This window comes from Melospiza georgiana, chromosome 4, assembly GCF_028018845.1.
Source record: "Melospiza georgiana isolate bMelGeo1 chromosome 4, bMelGeo1.pri, whole genome shotgun sequence".
Lineage (NCBI taxonomy): Eukaryota > Metazoa > Chordata > Aves > Passeriformes > Passerellidae > Melospiza > Melospiza georgiana.
In genome coordinates, this window is record NC_080433.1 from 4,559,634 (window position 1) to 4,574,593 (window position 14,960).

The 14,960-nt window shown below is 45.5% G+C and overlaps 1 protein-coding gene across 1 annotated transcript in view; it reads left to right on the forward strand.

Moving 5' to 3' along the window:
• LOC131082816 (store-operated calcium entry regulator STIMATE-like) overlaps positions 1-14,960 on the forward strand; it is a 34,954-nt gene that overhangs the window by 15,473 nt on the left and 4,521 nt on the right. The window contains exons 2-7 of the mRNA XM_058022963.1: positions 426-474; positions 697-792; positions 2,562-2,683; positions 10,241-10,353; positions 11,429-11,512; positions 12,484-12,600. Coding sequence (XP_057878946.1) covers positions 426-474; positions 697-792; positions 2,562-2,683; positions 10,241-10,353; positions 11,429-11,512; positions 12,484-12,600 — 581 coding nt within the window. The remainder of the gene's footprint in view (positions 1-425; positions 475-696; positions 793-2,561; positions 2,684-10,240; positions 10,354-11,428; positions 11,513-12,483; positions 12,601-14,960) is intronic.

Sequence of the window (14,960 nt, forward strand, 5' to 3'; positions counted from 1 at the left end):
GCCTTCTGAAAATATCCTTTCTGTATAATATGATATGATAACGATATAATATTATAATGTAATGTAATAATGTAATGTAATAATGTAATGTAATAATGTAATATAATAATATCATATAATGCTATAATATTATAGAAATATAATATAATATAATATAATATAATATAATATAATATAATATAATATAATATAATATAATATAATATAATATAATATAATATAATATAATATAATATAATATAATATAATATAATATATGCCTTTTAAGAACATGGAGTCAGATTCATTCCTTCCTGCCACAAAGAACCCCAGAAAATGCCACAGTCCTGCAGGGTTTTTGGGCTGCTTTTGCAGTGCAGGGGGGTGCAGGCTGCACACCTGGAGGGTTCACCTGGGTAATGGAACCTCTCTGATTCTCTTTGCAGTGAAACGATTTAAGGAGCCAAAGGCAGAGCGGCGTCCCTGGAGGATATGGTGAGATTTTTTTCATTTGAAACTTGAAAAAACTGTGTTTCTAATATTTTTTTTCTCTTATACTAACAATCTTCTATGCCCCCTGTGTATCCTGTATGATATTTAATTGTTGAATGAAATGTGCCGCTGCTTTCCCAAGGAAACTTCCATAAAGTAGCTGGTGCTCCCTAGAAATAAAATTTCCTGCTTGACTCCCTCAGAAAATCTTGTTTTTTCCTCCAGGTTCTATGATACCTCCAAGCAAGCCATAGGTGCCCTCTTCATCCACTTTGCCAATGTTTTTCTGTCTGATCTCACTGAGGAGGACCCTTGCTCTCTGTAAGTACACAAGGCACTTGCCTTCATGCCCTACGCCTGTCAAAGGGAGAATTGTGTTGGGAATGGTCATGAGCAGTGGAAATGGATCCATCTGAAGCACTGCATGGGGATAAACCCTGCTGAGCTTGTTTTTGTGCTCTCTGTTGCCTTCTTTGCTGGTCCTGTTTGGGAGATTTCTAAGCCAAACTCCAGAAACTAAAATTTTCTAAAATGCTGAAACTAAATTTTTATCTGCAAAGTGTCTGAAGTAAAGGTGGGACTTCTACATTTACTTCAGACACTTTGCAGATAAAAAATTAGTTTCAGCATTAACCTCATCTCATTTTGAGAAACTCTTTTAGGTTTCAAAATGCTCCTTAAAACCTTCTGGCTCATCTCCTTTTTATATTAAAAATATTACATTTATAATTTTTTTTATATATATAATCTGCACCTTGATATGTTTCTTTAAGCAGACACAAGCTTGGCTAGGGCTGCACATAACCTCTCAAATGATGTATTGTTGTTTTTTTTTTAAACAGACAGTGTTTTAAAATAAACCCTCTCATGCTTATGCTGTGCCCTTTGGGTGTGTTGTTTATTTTTCATGTGTGTTTGATGTTTCCCTGCACTGCCTGACTTGTCATCCTGAAGCAGCTCAAAACCCTCCAGCCCTGTCCCTGTGTCCTGCCCAGAATAAACCACCAGAGCTCCATGTCTGCATGGAACGCTCTGATTTTCCAGCAGCTGGAAGCTGTAAAAAGCCAGTCTTGAGCTTTTGGATGTAGAAAAACTTAATGTTATGCATTCAAAGTGGATATCAAAAGCAGATTGCTGTTTACAATTTCTTGGTTCAGAGGCAGAGTTCTGGAAAAGGAAATGTTCACTGCTGTAGCCCCGTGCTTGGCATTTTCTTCATCCTGTAGAAATCTGGCAGAAAATATTGCAATAATGGAAAACTGCATTAAAAACCACATTAGTCTATGTGATTTTTTTTTTTTTGTTTTCTTTTTGGAGTTCATTAAATTACCAAGCCCTGGATTGGAGCTTGGAGCCTGCAATCCCCAGAAGGTCCCTGCAGCTCTCCTGCCTCTGGCACTCTGCCCAGGGACCCTTCAGCATCCAGAGCTGCAGAACTCAAACCCATTGAGCCAAAATCTCCTGGCAGGGATGGGTTCAGCTCCTGGATCTGCAGTGGGACCTGAACTTGAGGTGTTTGGCACCTCAGGGCTCTTGCTGCTGAGCCAGGGCCCATCACCTCTCCCAAAACCTGCCTCTCAGTCTGTGTCTCTGCTTTTGGGAGCCTCTTGCAGCTGCTCAGAAAAAATGGACTTTTTGCCTCTTCTGCTGCCAGTTTGTAGAGCAGCTGTGGTGCCCAAAAAGCTGCCATTTTCTTGTGTGAAATTCTGGGGACAGTTTGGTTCTGTTTCCTCTGAAACTTGAGATTCCTTTTTTTTTTTTTTTTAATTAAAAAAAATACGCTGCAAGTGGAAAATCTCCTTTTTGCAGGGGGTAACTTTTAAGAAGTATTTATTGCTATATGAATAAATAAGCAGTGCCAGAGAGTTGGTGGAGCCTGTCCCTTCTCTTCTGAACAAGCTTTTAAACTAAGAAATTGCTGGTAAGGCTCAGAAAAATGCAATAAAAGAGAAAGGAAGCGAGTTTGGATTGTTAAGCAGGCTTATTTAAAATCTTGGAGTTTTTAAATTAATTTCCATTATGAAATTAAAGATTTTTGAATAATACTTAAGCACACTGAAGCTGAAACCTGAATTTTTCTTTGCTCTTAGCTACCTTATTAATTTCATCCTGGATGCCACGCTGGGGATGCTGCTGATCTGGCTGGGTGTGAAAGTTGTCTCCTGGATTGTTCAGCACAAAAAATACACATACCTGGTCTTTGGGGAGTATGGTAGGTGTCACCTGCTCTGCCCACAGGGGCTTGGTGTGCTCACACCTGGGAATGGGGGCAGGAATGGCAGGAGCTGCAGTCTGGGGCTGGAATGGGAGCAGTGATTTATCCCTTCCTCAGGGGGCTCCTGAGGGTGAGTTAAATGCTAAAACCATCCTGGAAATGGGAGCTGGAATGGGAGCAGTGTTATCCCTTCTTCAGGGAGCTCCTGAGGGTGAGTTAAATGCCAACACCACCCTGGAAATGGGAGCAGTGTTATCCCTTCCTCAGGGGGCTCCTGAGGGTGAGTTAAATGCTGGAACCACCCTGGAAATGGGAGATGGAATGGGAGCAGTGTTATCCCTTCCTCAGGGGGCTCCTGAGGGTGAGTTAAATGCCAAAACCACCCTGGAAATGGGAGATGGAAATGGGAGCAGTGTTATCCCTTCCTCAGGGGGCTCCTGAGAGTGAGTTAAATGCTGGAACCACCCTGGAAATGGGAGATGGAATGGGAGCAGCGTTATCCCTTCTTCAGGGAGCCCCTGAGAGTGAGTTAAATGCTAAAACCACCCTGGAAATGGGAGCAGTGTTATCCCTTCCTCAGGGAGCTCCTGAGGGTGAGTTAAATGCCAAAACCACCCTGGAAATGGGAGCAGTATTATCCCTTCCTCAGTGAGCTCGTGAGGGTGAGTTAAATGCCAAAACCATCCTGGAAATGGGAACTGGAATGGGAGCAGTGTTATCCCTTCCTCAAGGAGCTCCTGAGGGTGAGTTAAATGCCAAAACCATCCTGGAAATGGGAGCAGTGTTATCCCTTCCTCAGGGAGCTCCTGAGGGTGAGTTAAATGCTAAAACCACCCTGGAGTGAAGCAGGGTGGTGAGGAAAACCATGTTCAGGAAGCTGAACATTTCCTTGGGTGTAAAATATACCCCAGGACACCTTTGTGGTAAATTAAGGTGTGTAAAGTTCTTTCTGGACTTCTGTGGGTTTTTACCTCCCATCTCCATTGAGAATATGGAGTTTTTCTTGCATTTGCCTTGAGCTGTTGTGGGGATCAGCCAGGCACAGTCTGACCCTAAAAGTTGAGTTTTCAAGTGTTGCCTCTTTCTCTTTAAATTCCTGCCTTGAGATGGAGAAAAAACTTCCAAAAAGCTGCTCTCAGCCAGCCCCACTAGAGGGTAGCAGTTCCCTTCCAAAAGAGCAGAGCCAGATTGCTGGAGAAGCTGCAGGAAAAGGGAAAAATTAATGCTCAGCCTGTTTTACATTACATCTGATGCACAGATGAATTCTGTCCTATTTCAGAAAATACATCTTATTCATAAAAATTGCAGTCTTGCCATTAAGATGTTAATCATGAAGTCTGTTCTGAAGTTAGTCTGGGGTTTTTATGTGTGTTTTTAGTAGCTGGTCTGGTATTTGAGCTGGTGAAACTTGGACCCAGCTGGGATCAGTTTGGGGACCCCAGTGCCCTGTGAATTTCCTCAGGCTCTGCAGATGGGTCATGGCAGAGGGTGAAGGGCCTGGCTGGGTTTGTGAGGCAGCAAAAGCAGCTACAGACTGGGAATGAGGTGATGTGGCCAGGGCTGGCTCTCCTCAAGCCTGAGAGGGGCTTTCCAGGCTGATCTCCAGAGCAGTTTGAGCATCCTGACAGCAGGCACTGGGTGGGGGCAATACCTTCTGTATTTTCCCTTTTAGCTCCTCCTTTATAACCGATCCCTAAACTTAGATGAGACAGAAGAATATAATACAATAAATATAATAAATATAATACAATAAATATAATGTAATAAATCATAAAATATGATTGATATAATATGTGATATAATATGTGACATATGTGATATAGTATAATACATAATATATAATAAGTATATATAATATACTATATATTATATATTATATATTATCCAGATATTCTTAGTTCAGGAACTGGAGTTTTTCCCCTTTGGAGCAACAAGGACTGGAAGCCCAAGCACCTCAGGACACAGCTTCAGCTTTGTGTGCCACGTCTGCAGTTGAGCAGAAGCAAAAATCATGAAAAGTGTCTTGGCAGAGCAGGGATGAACTTCTGTTGAGCTGTAGCTGGCCCCTCATTAGGGCTGGCTTAGACCACAGAAACAGCTCAGTCCTTTGAGAAAATCTTGCTTTCATTAGTGAAAAACAAGTTTGTGCTGTTGCTTGAATTTGGTTCTTGGATTGGGGGTTAAATATCTCATCCATCAAGTACAGTTTTTGGTGCAGGTCTCTGGCCAGAGTGGCCCCAGTGGAAAATACAGGTGGGGAGCCAAGTGACATGTCCATGGCAATCCTGTGGCAGGGCTGGGGAAGGAAAACACTCCTGCCCTCATCTCTGCTGTTAAGTAACTTCCAAAACAGTTGGGAAGACGCTTGTAAACTTTGTACAGTTTGATGCAGGCTCCAGGAACATGATTCATTTGCTGGGCTAATTGCTGTACCAGACTTCTGCTCCTCAGGAGAATTGAGGGAAGCAACATAGGTCCTGCAGAGGAGAAAGCCAGGGGAGCACAAAATCCATGTTGCAAACAGCAGTCAGTGCCACTGCTGCAGCCATCAGAACAGAAGGGTTCTGATTTCGTCCAATACCCATCATCTTCCTGCATCAACCTGGAGGGGAAAAAAATAAATCTGTCACAGCTGTGTCCTTCCAGCAGCCCTGCAGCTGATGCAAAGCACTCAGCTGTCTTTTGGTGTGGGCTGCAGCAGTTCCTGCTGCTCTCTGGTTGCTTCTCCTGCCTCCACAGCCCTGGCTGCCTCCCCCTGTGCAGCTGCAAGAGCTGCATTAATGGGGAAGTAAAGTAAAGTAAAGGGGAGGGGAAGCACCTAAATCTATGCTGCTATTTTAAGCATCCAGCTGTCCAGAATTGTTTAGAAAGATCAATTATTTCCATATTTCCAAAAAGCCAGGAACAGGCATTCTGAGATGAGCCTCTCTTGTGCCTGAGCTCCTGGCCAAACACTGCTGCAGCCAGGAATGACCTGTTTTACAGCTAGTGAGGAATCAAAGGCTCCTGTTTGCTCATGTTCATCCATCTTTTGCCCAAAAGCTCCTGATTACTCTCTGAACTGCCTCTAAGCACAGGAAACTGCATTTTGGAAAGTGCTGTCTCTTCTCAGGACGCCTCAGGATCAAAGATTGGGCAGTGTGTTCTTGGCACAGGTGGGCTTTGGGCAGTGAGGGTTGCCTTACACCTACTCAGAGCTAACAAACTCCTACCCCTGGAGGTGTTGGAGGCCAGGTTGGATGGGACCCTGAGAAGCTCCCATGGCAGGGTGTGATGGTGTTCACAGGGCTCTCAGGCTGAGGCAAGAGACGAGGATTTGACTCCATGTTTCAGAAGGCTGATTTATTATTTTATGATATATATTACATTAAAACTATATTAAAAGAATAGAAAAAAGGATTTCATCAGAAGCCTAGCTAAGAATAGAAAAAGAAAGAATGATAACAAAGGTTTGTGGCTCAGACAGAGAGTCTGAGCCAGCTGACTGTGATTGGCCACTAATTAAAAACAACCAACATGGGCCAATCACAGATTTGCCTGTTACATTCCACAGCAGCAGATAATCATTGTTTACAGGTCTGAGGCCTCTCAGCTTCTCAAGAGGAAAAATCTTAAGGAAAAGATTTTTCCTAAAAGATGTCTGTGACAGCAGGGGGTTTGGAGCTAGGTGATATTTTTAATGTCCATTCCAACCCAAACCATTCTGTGATGATTCTGTGAAATTCCACAAATACACCATTGCTGTAGCAGGTCATAGGAGCTGTTCCTGTAGGGAACCATCACAGGGAGGAGAACAAAGCAGAGTTAAAGCTTCTAAAGATGTGGGAGATGGATGCCCGAGTTCTTGCAGGTGCTGTTGGGTGGGACAGACTGAGCAGGGGACGTGCTGGCTCCAGTCAGGGTGTGCAGATCAAGCCTGACTGAGCTTTGTGCCTCATCTCCAAGCTGGTCCAGCTCTCTTCTCCCTCCCCATGGCAATGAGCAGCTCCCTAGAGAACACCTTTGTATGGCTGCAGTGCCCTGACATTTTAATTGTGTTCAGTAATTCTCCAGCATAACTTTAGAAATACCCCAGTATTTGTTTTAAATAAGCTAATGCGATGAATTTGCATTGAGAGAGAGATTTCCTGCAGTGTGCAAGTCAATTTTTCTAGAGGAGCATTAAGAAATGAGGGGGAGGAAAAGTGTTCTCAGTGGAAAATGTCCCTCTGGATGCCCATCTGGATGTTGACTTGTGGCTGTGGTCACTGGCTAGCTAATCCTGATGCTTTGTTCAGTGTCTGGAAATGGAAAGGCATCCTGCTTGGAGGCCTTCAAAGTCTGTTTAGTGGCCTGTTGAACTCTGCTGGTCAAATTTAGTTCTAGGAGAACGTGCTCTGTGCCAGCTGCTGAGTTTAACTGAGGACCTGTGTAGGCTGAATCTGGCCCCGTGGTGATGCTGTGCAAAATTTCCATAACAAATATTCCCACGTCCTGGAGCAGCCAAGGGAGCTGGCTGCTAGTGCCTGAGGAAATACTGCTGGAAATGGAAATAGCTCTAACCTGAGGGGCTGCCTGTCCTCAGCCTGCTAGGCTTTTCCATCCTGGGGCCAAGGGGGAAAGGTGAGGAGAGGGCTGAGGGTCCTGCTCAGGGACTGAGTGTGTGGTTGGGTCTCTTGCTCTGAGCAGGGGTTTGAGGAGAGAAAAGTGTTTGAAAGCAGTGGAAGTTGTTGAGAAGTTGCCTCTTCTCAAACCCCCTGAACCCTCCACTTTGGCTGTGACCGAGCTTTTTTCCTACCTGCTCTGTGCACACCAATCCCCAGAAAAGTGTAGATAAAGCTGTATGGCAGCAACACTTGGATGTCCGGGTACCTTTTCTGGGCAGCACCAGCCTGAAAAAGGACCCATGTTAACCTTTAAAAAAATAACCTGTTGTATATTCATACACCTCATACATGATGCATAAATTCCATTCAAGCACAGGATTCTGTCTGGTCAGTGTCAGCTTCTTCCTCTGAATCCCAACAGCGCCTTCAAGGCAGAAAGAAGTTCATTTCTTCTGATAATGGGGCAATAAATTCTCTTTCTCTGAAAGATTCAGGTGTCCTGTGGCTGCTATCTCACTGCCAGTCCTTTCTTTAGAAAAAGTATCCTACATAGCATAGTTTCTATTTTAATATTTTTATAACCTAAAACTATATTTAACACACTACTCAAGAGAATTAATACAGCATTACTTTCTACCACAACACATATAATACTCATTTTAATATTTGTGAAAAGCCACTCATAAAACACATGCATTTTTCACAGGAGTGAAGGAGAATATTAATTTCTCCTTTCTCTTCTTTGGCCTGGAGAGCCCAAACCTGCCCCGAGCTGTGCAGAGAATGCAAAGAGCCATGGCTGTGGTGGGGAATGGCAGTGGCCTGTCCCTGCAAGGGGGAAGGTGTTTGGGACAGATCTCAGTCCTGCTGCTGCTTTTTGGGCAAGCTGAGAGGACAGAGGGAAGTGCTGTCGCTGTCACAGAGAGCCAACCCACAAAGGCTGCTGTGGCTGCAGCCCTGTCCCTCCACGGGGGACAGAGCACAGCTGGCAACACACAGCAGAGGGGAGAGAGTTCAAATGCAGGAAGGACACAACAGATGTGTTTGTTTTCCTGTTTTGTTTGTGCTCGGAGCTCTGATGGGTGCTGATAATGTGGGGGATCCTGGGAGAATTGGTTTGTTTTGGGGTAAAAAGGTTCACTGGACCCAGAGTGTGCGCCAAAGGCAGCCAGGCACCCCAATCTATTGGGAGAGGCTTTTAGGAGGATCAGAGCCTCTCTGACACCAGCCTGTGCTGCTGCAACCCTGCTCCCATCTCCTCCCAGACCACCCATTATGCTGCTGCTTGCCAGAGAGCAGAGATTCCTGCCTCCAAAACCTCCACAGGCTCTGCTGGGTGTGCTTCCACATCACCTTCCTGGCTCCCTGTCCCTGCCTTCCCTCCGTGCAGTTCCTGCTGCTTTGGCTCTCTGCGCTTGCTCTCCTCACCCCTGCACGCTCAGCTTCCCTCCTTCCCTCTCCTCTTGTTTGCTTCCTTCTCATGGCTTGAGCAATTAAGAATTTGGGGCACAAGGGGATCCTTGGACACTACCAGGATGCCTCTGCTTTGTAGCTGTAGCTTTGCAACAAGGCAGGTGTGTGGTGGTGTTCACAGGGGTCTCAGGTTGAGGGAAGAGATGAGGATCTGACTCCATGTTTCAGAAGGCTGATTCATTATTTTATTATATATATTACATTAAAACTATACTAAAAGAACAGAAGAAAAGGTTTCATCAGAATGCTAGCTAAGAACGGAATAGCAAAGAATGATAACAAAGGTTTGTGGCTCAGCTCTCTGTCCGAGCCAGCTGGGCTGTGATTGACCATTAATTACAAACATTTAACACGGGCCAATCACAGATGCACCGGTTGCATTCCACAGCAGCAGATAATCAATGTTTAAATTTTGTTCCTTGGGCCTCTCACCTTCTCAGGAGGAAAAATCTTAAGGAAAAGATTTTTCCTAAAAGATGTCTGCAACACAGGTGTTTTGGTATGTTGCTAACAAATGACAGAATAAGGACAAATATATCTAAAATCCATTTTGCACTTGCTGGGAAGCTGATCCCCACAGGGCTGGGGCTGGTTGGGCACCAGCTCTTACCAAATCCCAGCACATGCTGCTGGGTTTTTGTGGCCTGAGGTTTTTACTGGTGTGGATTCATGTGCCTTTGCAGGCTGCTGGTGTTGTTTTCCCCTGCCACATCTCAGAATTGTGCTGAAAAGTGGGGAAAAATGGGCAAAAGTCTCTCAGCCTGCTGACATCTGACCACATCAAGTGTTGGCATCTCAGTGCCAACTGCACAGGCTCCCTTGCATGGATGGAATCCCAAATTCTGGGCAGATTATGCTGGAACAAGTGCTGCCAGGGGTTATCTTTGTCTGTAAGTGGTAAGAGGAAATGCTGCAGCTTTCCTGAGCCAGATAGGGTAGCTCAGTTTTGCAGAGCTGAGATATTCTGGTGAGCCAGGGGAGGTGATAACCAGCTGGCAGGGGCTGAAGCAAGCACATGTAATAGATACAGAACCATTATTGTTGTTAGCAATACAAATATGCTTTTCCTTATTTCTTGCTGAGTGCCCCGTTGGAAACATTCATATTTAATTAGCATTGATTCTTTTTGAGTGAATTGCTTTAAAAGCTGGGGTGATGGAGCCCCTGTTTCTTGCTCAGACAGTATCACATAACCAGCCCTTCACTTCATCAGCACAATGAAATAATTCTGTTCAGCACTGACAAGTTATGCTGCTTGTAGTGAAAATGGTGACTTGAAATTTTTCAAACTGTTTCTGGTAACTGTGTGGGTAAGGCTTGGCAGGGAGCACATTGCAGATTATATTTTAATGATTTATTTGTGTTTATTTTATTTTATAGAAGAGTGTGCAGGTACTGACTGGTCCTTATAGAGAAGAGGGTCAGTGTCAAGCATGAGGCAACTTTTCTGTCTCCTCCTGTCCTCTGTCCCAGATTTAATATTCTGCTTTTCCAGGTGACCCTCCACAAGCTGCTGCCTGGATTGGCCAGTGTATCCTCTACTTGCTGATAATGGTTTTCGAGAAGACTGTGATTAGCCTTGTCCTGCTTATCCCTGGTTGGACAAAGGTAAGCAGTGTTTTTCTAGCTGTAGCTGTTGTGGTTTCTTTTTGCTTTGCCTGATTCATGGTTCCCATTATTGAAGGCCTTTAATCCTCACACTTATTGACAGCACTCTGTAATCATTAGATATTACTTAAATTTTGGGAAACATTACTTTCATAATCGTTTGGCTTCTGGTGCATTATCTTGCTAGTCAAAAGCTAATGGAATAATGTTTTAATTTTCTCTCCCATTCTTGGAAGGCTAAAAAGGGCTGGGCTGGCAGCTGAGCTCCTTCAGTTCTGCCAGAGGATTTCCATGTTATTCTGTCAAGTCAGTCCATGTTGGTGTTTTGTGATCCTGTGCTTAAACTGGGGGATTAGAGATTAATGTGAGAAGTGCTACATGAGTAGCGTGTTGTCTTTTCCTGCTCAGCTGCTTCTGTATGCCAGCAATGTTGTGTTGATCAGAAGTTTATCTTTAAGAAAATAAAAAAAAATAATAACCTGTGGGCTTTTTAGCCACTTACCTGTTGGCAGGTAGATGTGATGGGTGTAAAAACCTAATTCTGAGAGCTTGGAGTCCTCTTCCAGCAGGCTCTGAGGTGCCAGGCACTGTGTGTAACTTCACTGAGGAGTTGTCTCCAGCAATCTGGGAGCGCTCATCTCTTCAAGGGTTGTCCTTCAAACCCAGTAGCCCACAGTGCTCACACTTGGATGTGAATTTGTCCAGCAGCACCAATCCAGATCCAGAGAAGCTGCTGGACTCCTCTCCATGCTTACTGCTCATGGCCGGTGTCCTTGTTCTGCAGATGAGCTCCAGGGAGCCAAGGGAAGTCCCACCAGTTGTTGTCATGGACAGTTACACTGAAAGTCTTGTTTCTGTACAAAATCATGTGTTTGGCAGCTGGGCTGAGGGAATATTCTGTGTCATCCTTTAAGAGCTGGGCTGAAGCACAGGCTGCAGGGCTCTGGCTGCTCATGTGAGAAGACAAGCAGTTTTCAGCAAAGATCTTGCAACAGAGCTGTTCAAACAATGATGAAGTGTTCTAAGTAATGTTATAAATAATGTTAAAGTGTTCTAAATGTTCTCTCCTCTGCAGCTTCAGCAGATCCTCCTGGGTTACATCCCAAGCCCTCAGCTGGAGCTGGTCCTGGTGATGTTTGTTGTGCCTTTCATAGTCAATGTAAGAGGTGCCTCTGCAGTGCTGGGGGGTGGTTTGGAGATTTCAGTGCATCCTCATGGGAATGTGCACAGGGAGTGGCTGGGGACAGCCTCAAAGTGCTGGGACAGGGTGCAGGGGTGTGCAAAGAAATCTGTGGGTCACAAATCTGCCACTGCCACAGTCTGTGCCCAGTTCCCTTCCCTTTCTCTAACTCTTCACCTCTTGGAATAAAGCTGGGTCTCCTTAGGTGAGGGCTCATCTCAACAGCATGGGGATGCCCAAAACACTTTACTGTCCTATAGGATGGCTTGTGTCCCTGACAATCCAGTCATTTGGCTGGATGTCAGATTGTATTACAGCAAGACAAGGTGCTCAAGGTTACCCAGAACTGTTCTTCTCAAAACTAGTTTGACAAAACCCTCTTGAAAGCTTAGCTCTTTCCTGGTTCCCCTGATTCTGGGTAATCCTTGAGCTGCTGCCCAGTTCCTGCTAAGGTGGGCAGTGGGAACAAGGTGTTAACACTCAGATGCTCCCTGGACAAGCAGGGAGTTGAGCTTTGAGCTTTCAGCTCATCCCAGGCACATTTCAATCGATGCAGCACTGGCAAAGCTGGATTGATCTGCCTCTCTCCACCATCCCAAGCTGCATTTCCCCATTGGAAAGAAAATTCTGGTCCTCAGAGACCTGACCAGGGGTTACTGGTTCAGGCAGATGAGCTTTGGGTGGAGCTTGGTTCAGGGGTTATGTTCTGGTGGAAACTCAGCCTATTGTGGTTTTATTTAATCTGGAAACAATAGGACTTGTGTAAGAAGGGACTTAAGGAATTGGACTCATCCAATCCCCATGGACACAACTGATGCAGGGCTGGTTTGGATGTGAGGTTGATCAAGGCTGGATGTCTGGAGAACCCAAGAGGAGAAGAGATATCTGTGATTGATTTACTCTGCATTTTAGTCTCTGCAATCTGCTGATGTAACTTCTTTCCCCCCAAGGCCATTATGTTCTGGGTTGTGGACAGCTTGATCATGAGGAAATACAAGCAGAAGGATGCCCTAGACATCAATGGATCCACAGAAACCCCTCGGGCCAGGAGGACTGAGGAATCTCAGGTGAGACCAGGGATGCAAACTTGTGTTTCTGACCAAGATGCAGATTTGTGGGCTGGTCTATGTGTTTTACCACAAACCTGTAACAGGACATCACATTGCCTGGGCCTGGGGTGGTGCTTCATGGATGTGAATCACCCTGCCAAGGCAAACTCTCTCTAACCATGAGCAATATGACAGTCCAGGAGATGCTGCTGCAATACTGCCCTGGATGATGACAATGATGGGGGGATGAGCTGGCTTCTGCACTGATCTGTGTGTGCAGGCTAAAACTGCCCCTCTGAGCTTTGCTGTGTTTATTTGTAATTAATTTTGGCTGGGAAGAGCTACTTCCCTCTCTGTAATTGTTAGCATCCCTTTTAGAGGACAGGGCTTAGCTGGGAATCCTATTTTGGTATTTGGTATTTTGTATTTTTGGTATTTTTTCAACCAGATTATTGTCCCTTAGCTGGAGGAGGCTGTGTTTTGTTTAGTCTGAGCCTGACAGTTTGAAAGTTCTGGTGGGGGAGGAAATGCTGCAGTTCCAGCAGACTTTGAGATGACTTTGTTCTTCTTAATCATGTGTGGTTTGTTGGGTAGGTGGTGTCTACTTCTCACTGACCTCTGGGCAGAGTCCACACTCCTGGTCCCTGGGAGGAATTCCTTCCTTTCTCCTGGCACCCAGGCCTGGTTCCAGTGTGTTCTGTGTGTATCTGCTGATATCCTGCAGCTCACTGGTGAGACTCACCAAGATAAGATAATTTCTGGCAATCCCAGCCTGGCTACTGCTGGAGCTCCTGCTGAGGAATTCAGGGTGAACAGAAATAGCTCTTGCTCTCTGAGTTCTTTCCTAAGGAGTAACTCAGCTCTTGTGCTCTCTACTGGAACACTGCAGGTGTCTGGGAGCTCTCTGGGACAGCATGAGTGGCTGTGAGGATTAATCCTGAACATATTCCCCTTTGTGAGAGAGGGAAGTGTTGTGATGCCCACTTCAGAGCTGTAAAAAATTGGAATTTATAGCCCATGACCGGCCTTTGCTTTTGGGGCAGCAGGAACACAAACTCTTTTCCCATGTCCTGTTCTGCTGTATTTAAAGTCTGTTGTTAAACTCTCATTTCAATGTGAGAGTAGAAGCCTAGGGTCTGTTCTTGCCTCCTACCAAGTGTATAGAGACTAAAGAACACCAGTGACCTTTAACTTTCCACTGAAATTACTTATTCCCAATTTATTGTTAACTGGTGAGTGGCTCTTTCAGTCCTCTGGTATCGTGAGCCTGTCCAGCAGCATAAAACACACACAGCCTTAGCTTCAAAGCTTGTTTTTTATCTTTGCCAAATGAAAGCTTCACTGCAGTGTTCACTGTACAATATTTATTGTGAAATGGATAACTGGAAGGAACAATACCTGCTAATTTCCAGATGCTGAGAAATCCTCCTCTGGCAGCTCAACAGGCAGGAGATTTCAAGTAGTGGAAGCAATTCCCACAACCTGCCACTTTCTGTCAAAGGTTTCTCTCACCTTCCAAGGACCTGACTGCTTTTCTCTGAAGACTTCAGCAAGAATTCAACAATGTGCAGCTCACCTGTTCATCCTGAACCCTCTGATCCATCCCTGCAGTACCAAGGGACTGGTTTTTCCTTGGCGCAGTCTGCAGGGATTGCCTCCTTCAGGCTCAGACACGTTCCTGTGCCTCTGGCCAACAAATATTTTGGGCAGAGAAGGAAGTTTATGAAGAAATACAGAAGTGGGTCACCTGTTTTCCAACTCTTTCTTGGCACTGGGCCTTGAGGAATAGCCTTAAGCTCCTGCTTCAGGTGTCAGCCTCTTGAGCTGTGAACTACAGATCATGTTTGACTGCCTGAGCCCTACAGCTGCATTGACTGGAATTTAGGCTCAGAAGCAGCAAATGAGCATTTTCTGGGCTTGTTGCTGCTAAATCACCTGTTCAAGTGGGGGAATTTCAGCCCAGGGCAGGAGGAAGGGGGGCTGGGCAGAGCTGATGTGTCCCCCAGGTTTATCAGGGCCCATCGGGGCCGTCTCGCTGCAGGCGCCACCAGCTCCCACTCACTGCTGGCTTCAATTTCAAACCTCTGCCTATCTCACCGAGGCAGTGTCAGTGTTGTCACATGAAGCAGCAGTTTGTGCTTGGAGAAGGAGGGGCAGAGATAGAGCGGGCTGAGTTAACCTGTTAGAAGCCCACGCTCCGTGCTTTCCCCAGGGGCAGCAGGAAAGCTCAGCTCGGTCCTTGGCTCCTTGGTGGAGCAGCAAGAAGAAACCCAGCAGCAGCAATCCTGGAGGAGGATTGTACCCTCCTGGAGAAGGATTGTGCCTCCTGGAGGAGGCTGTAGCCAGGTGGGGATCAGTCTCCTCTCCCAGGAGAACTA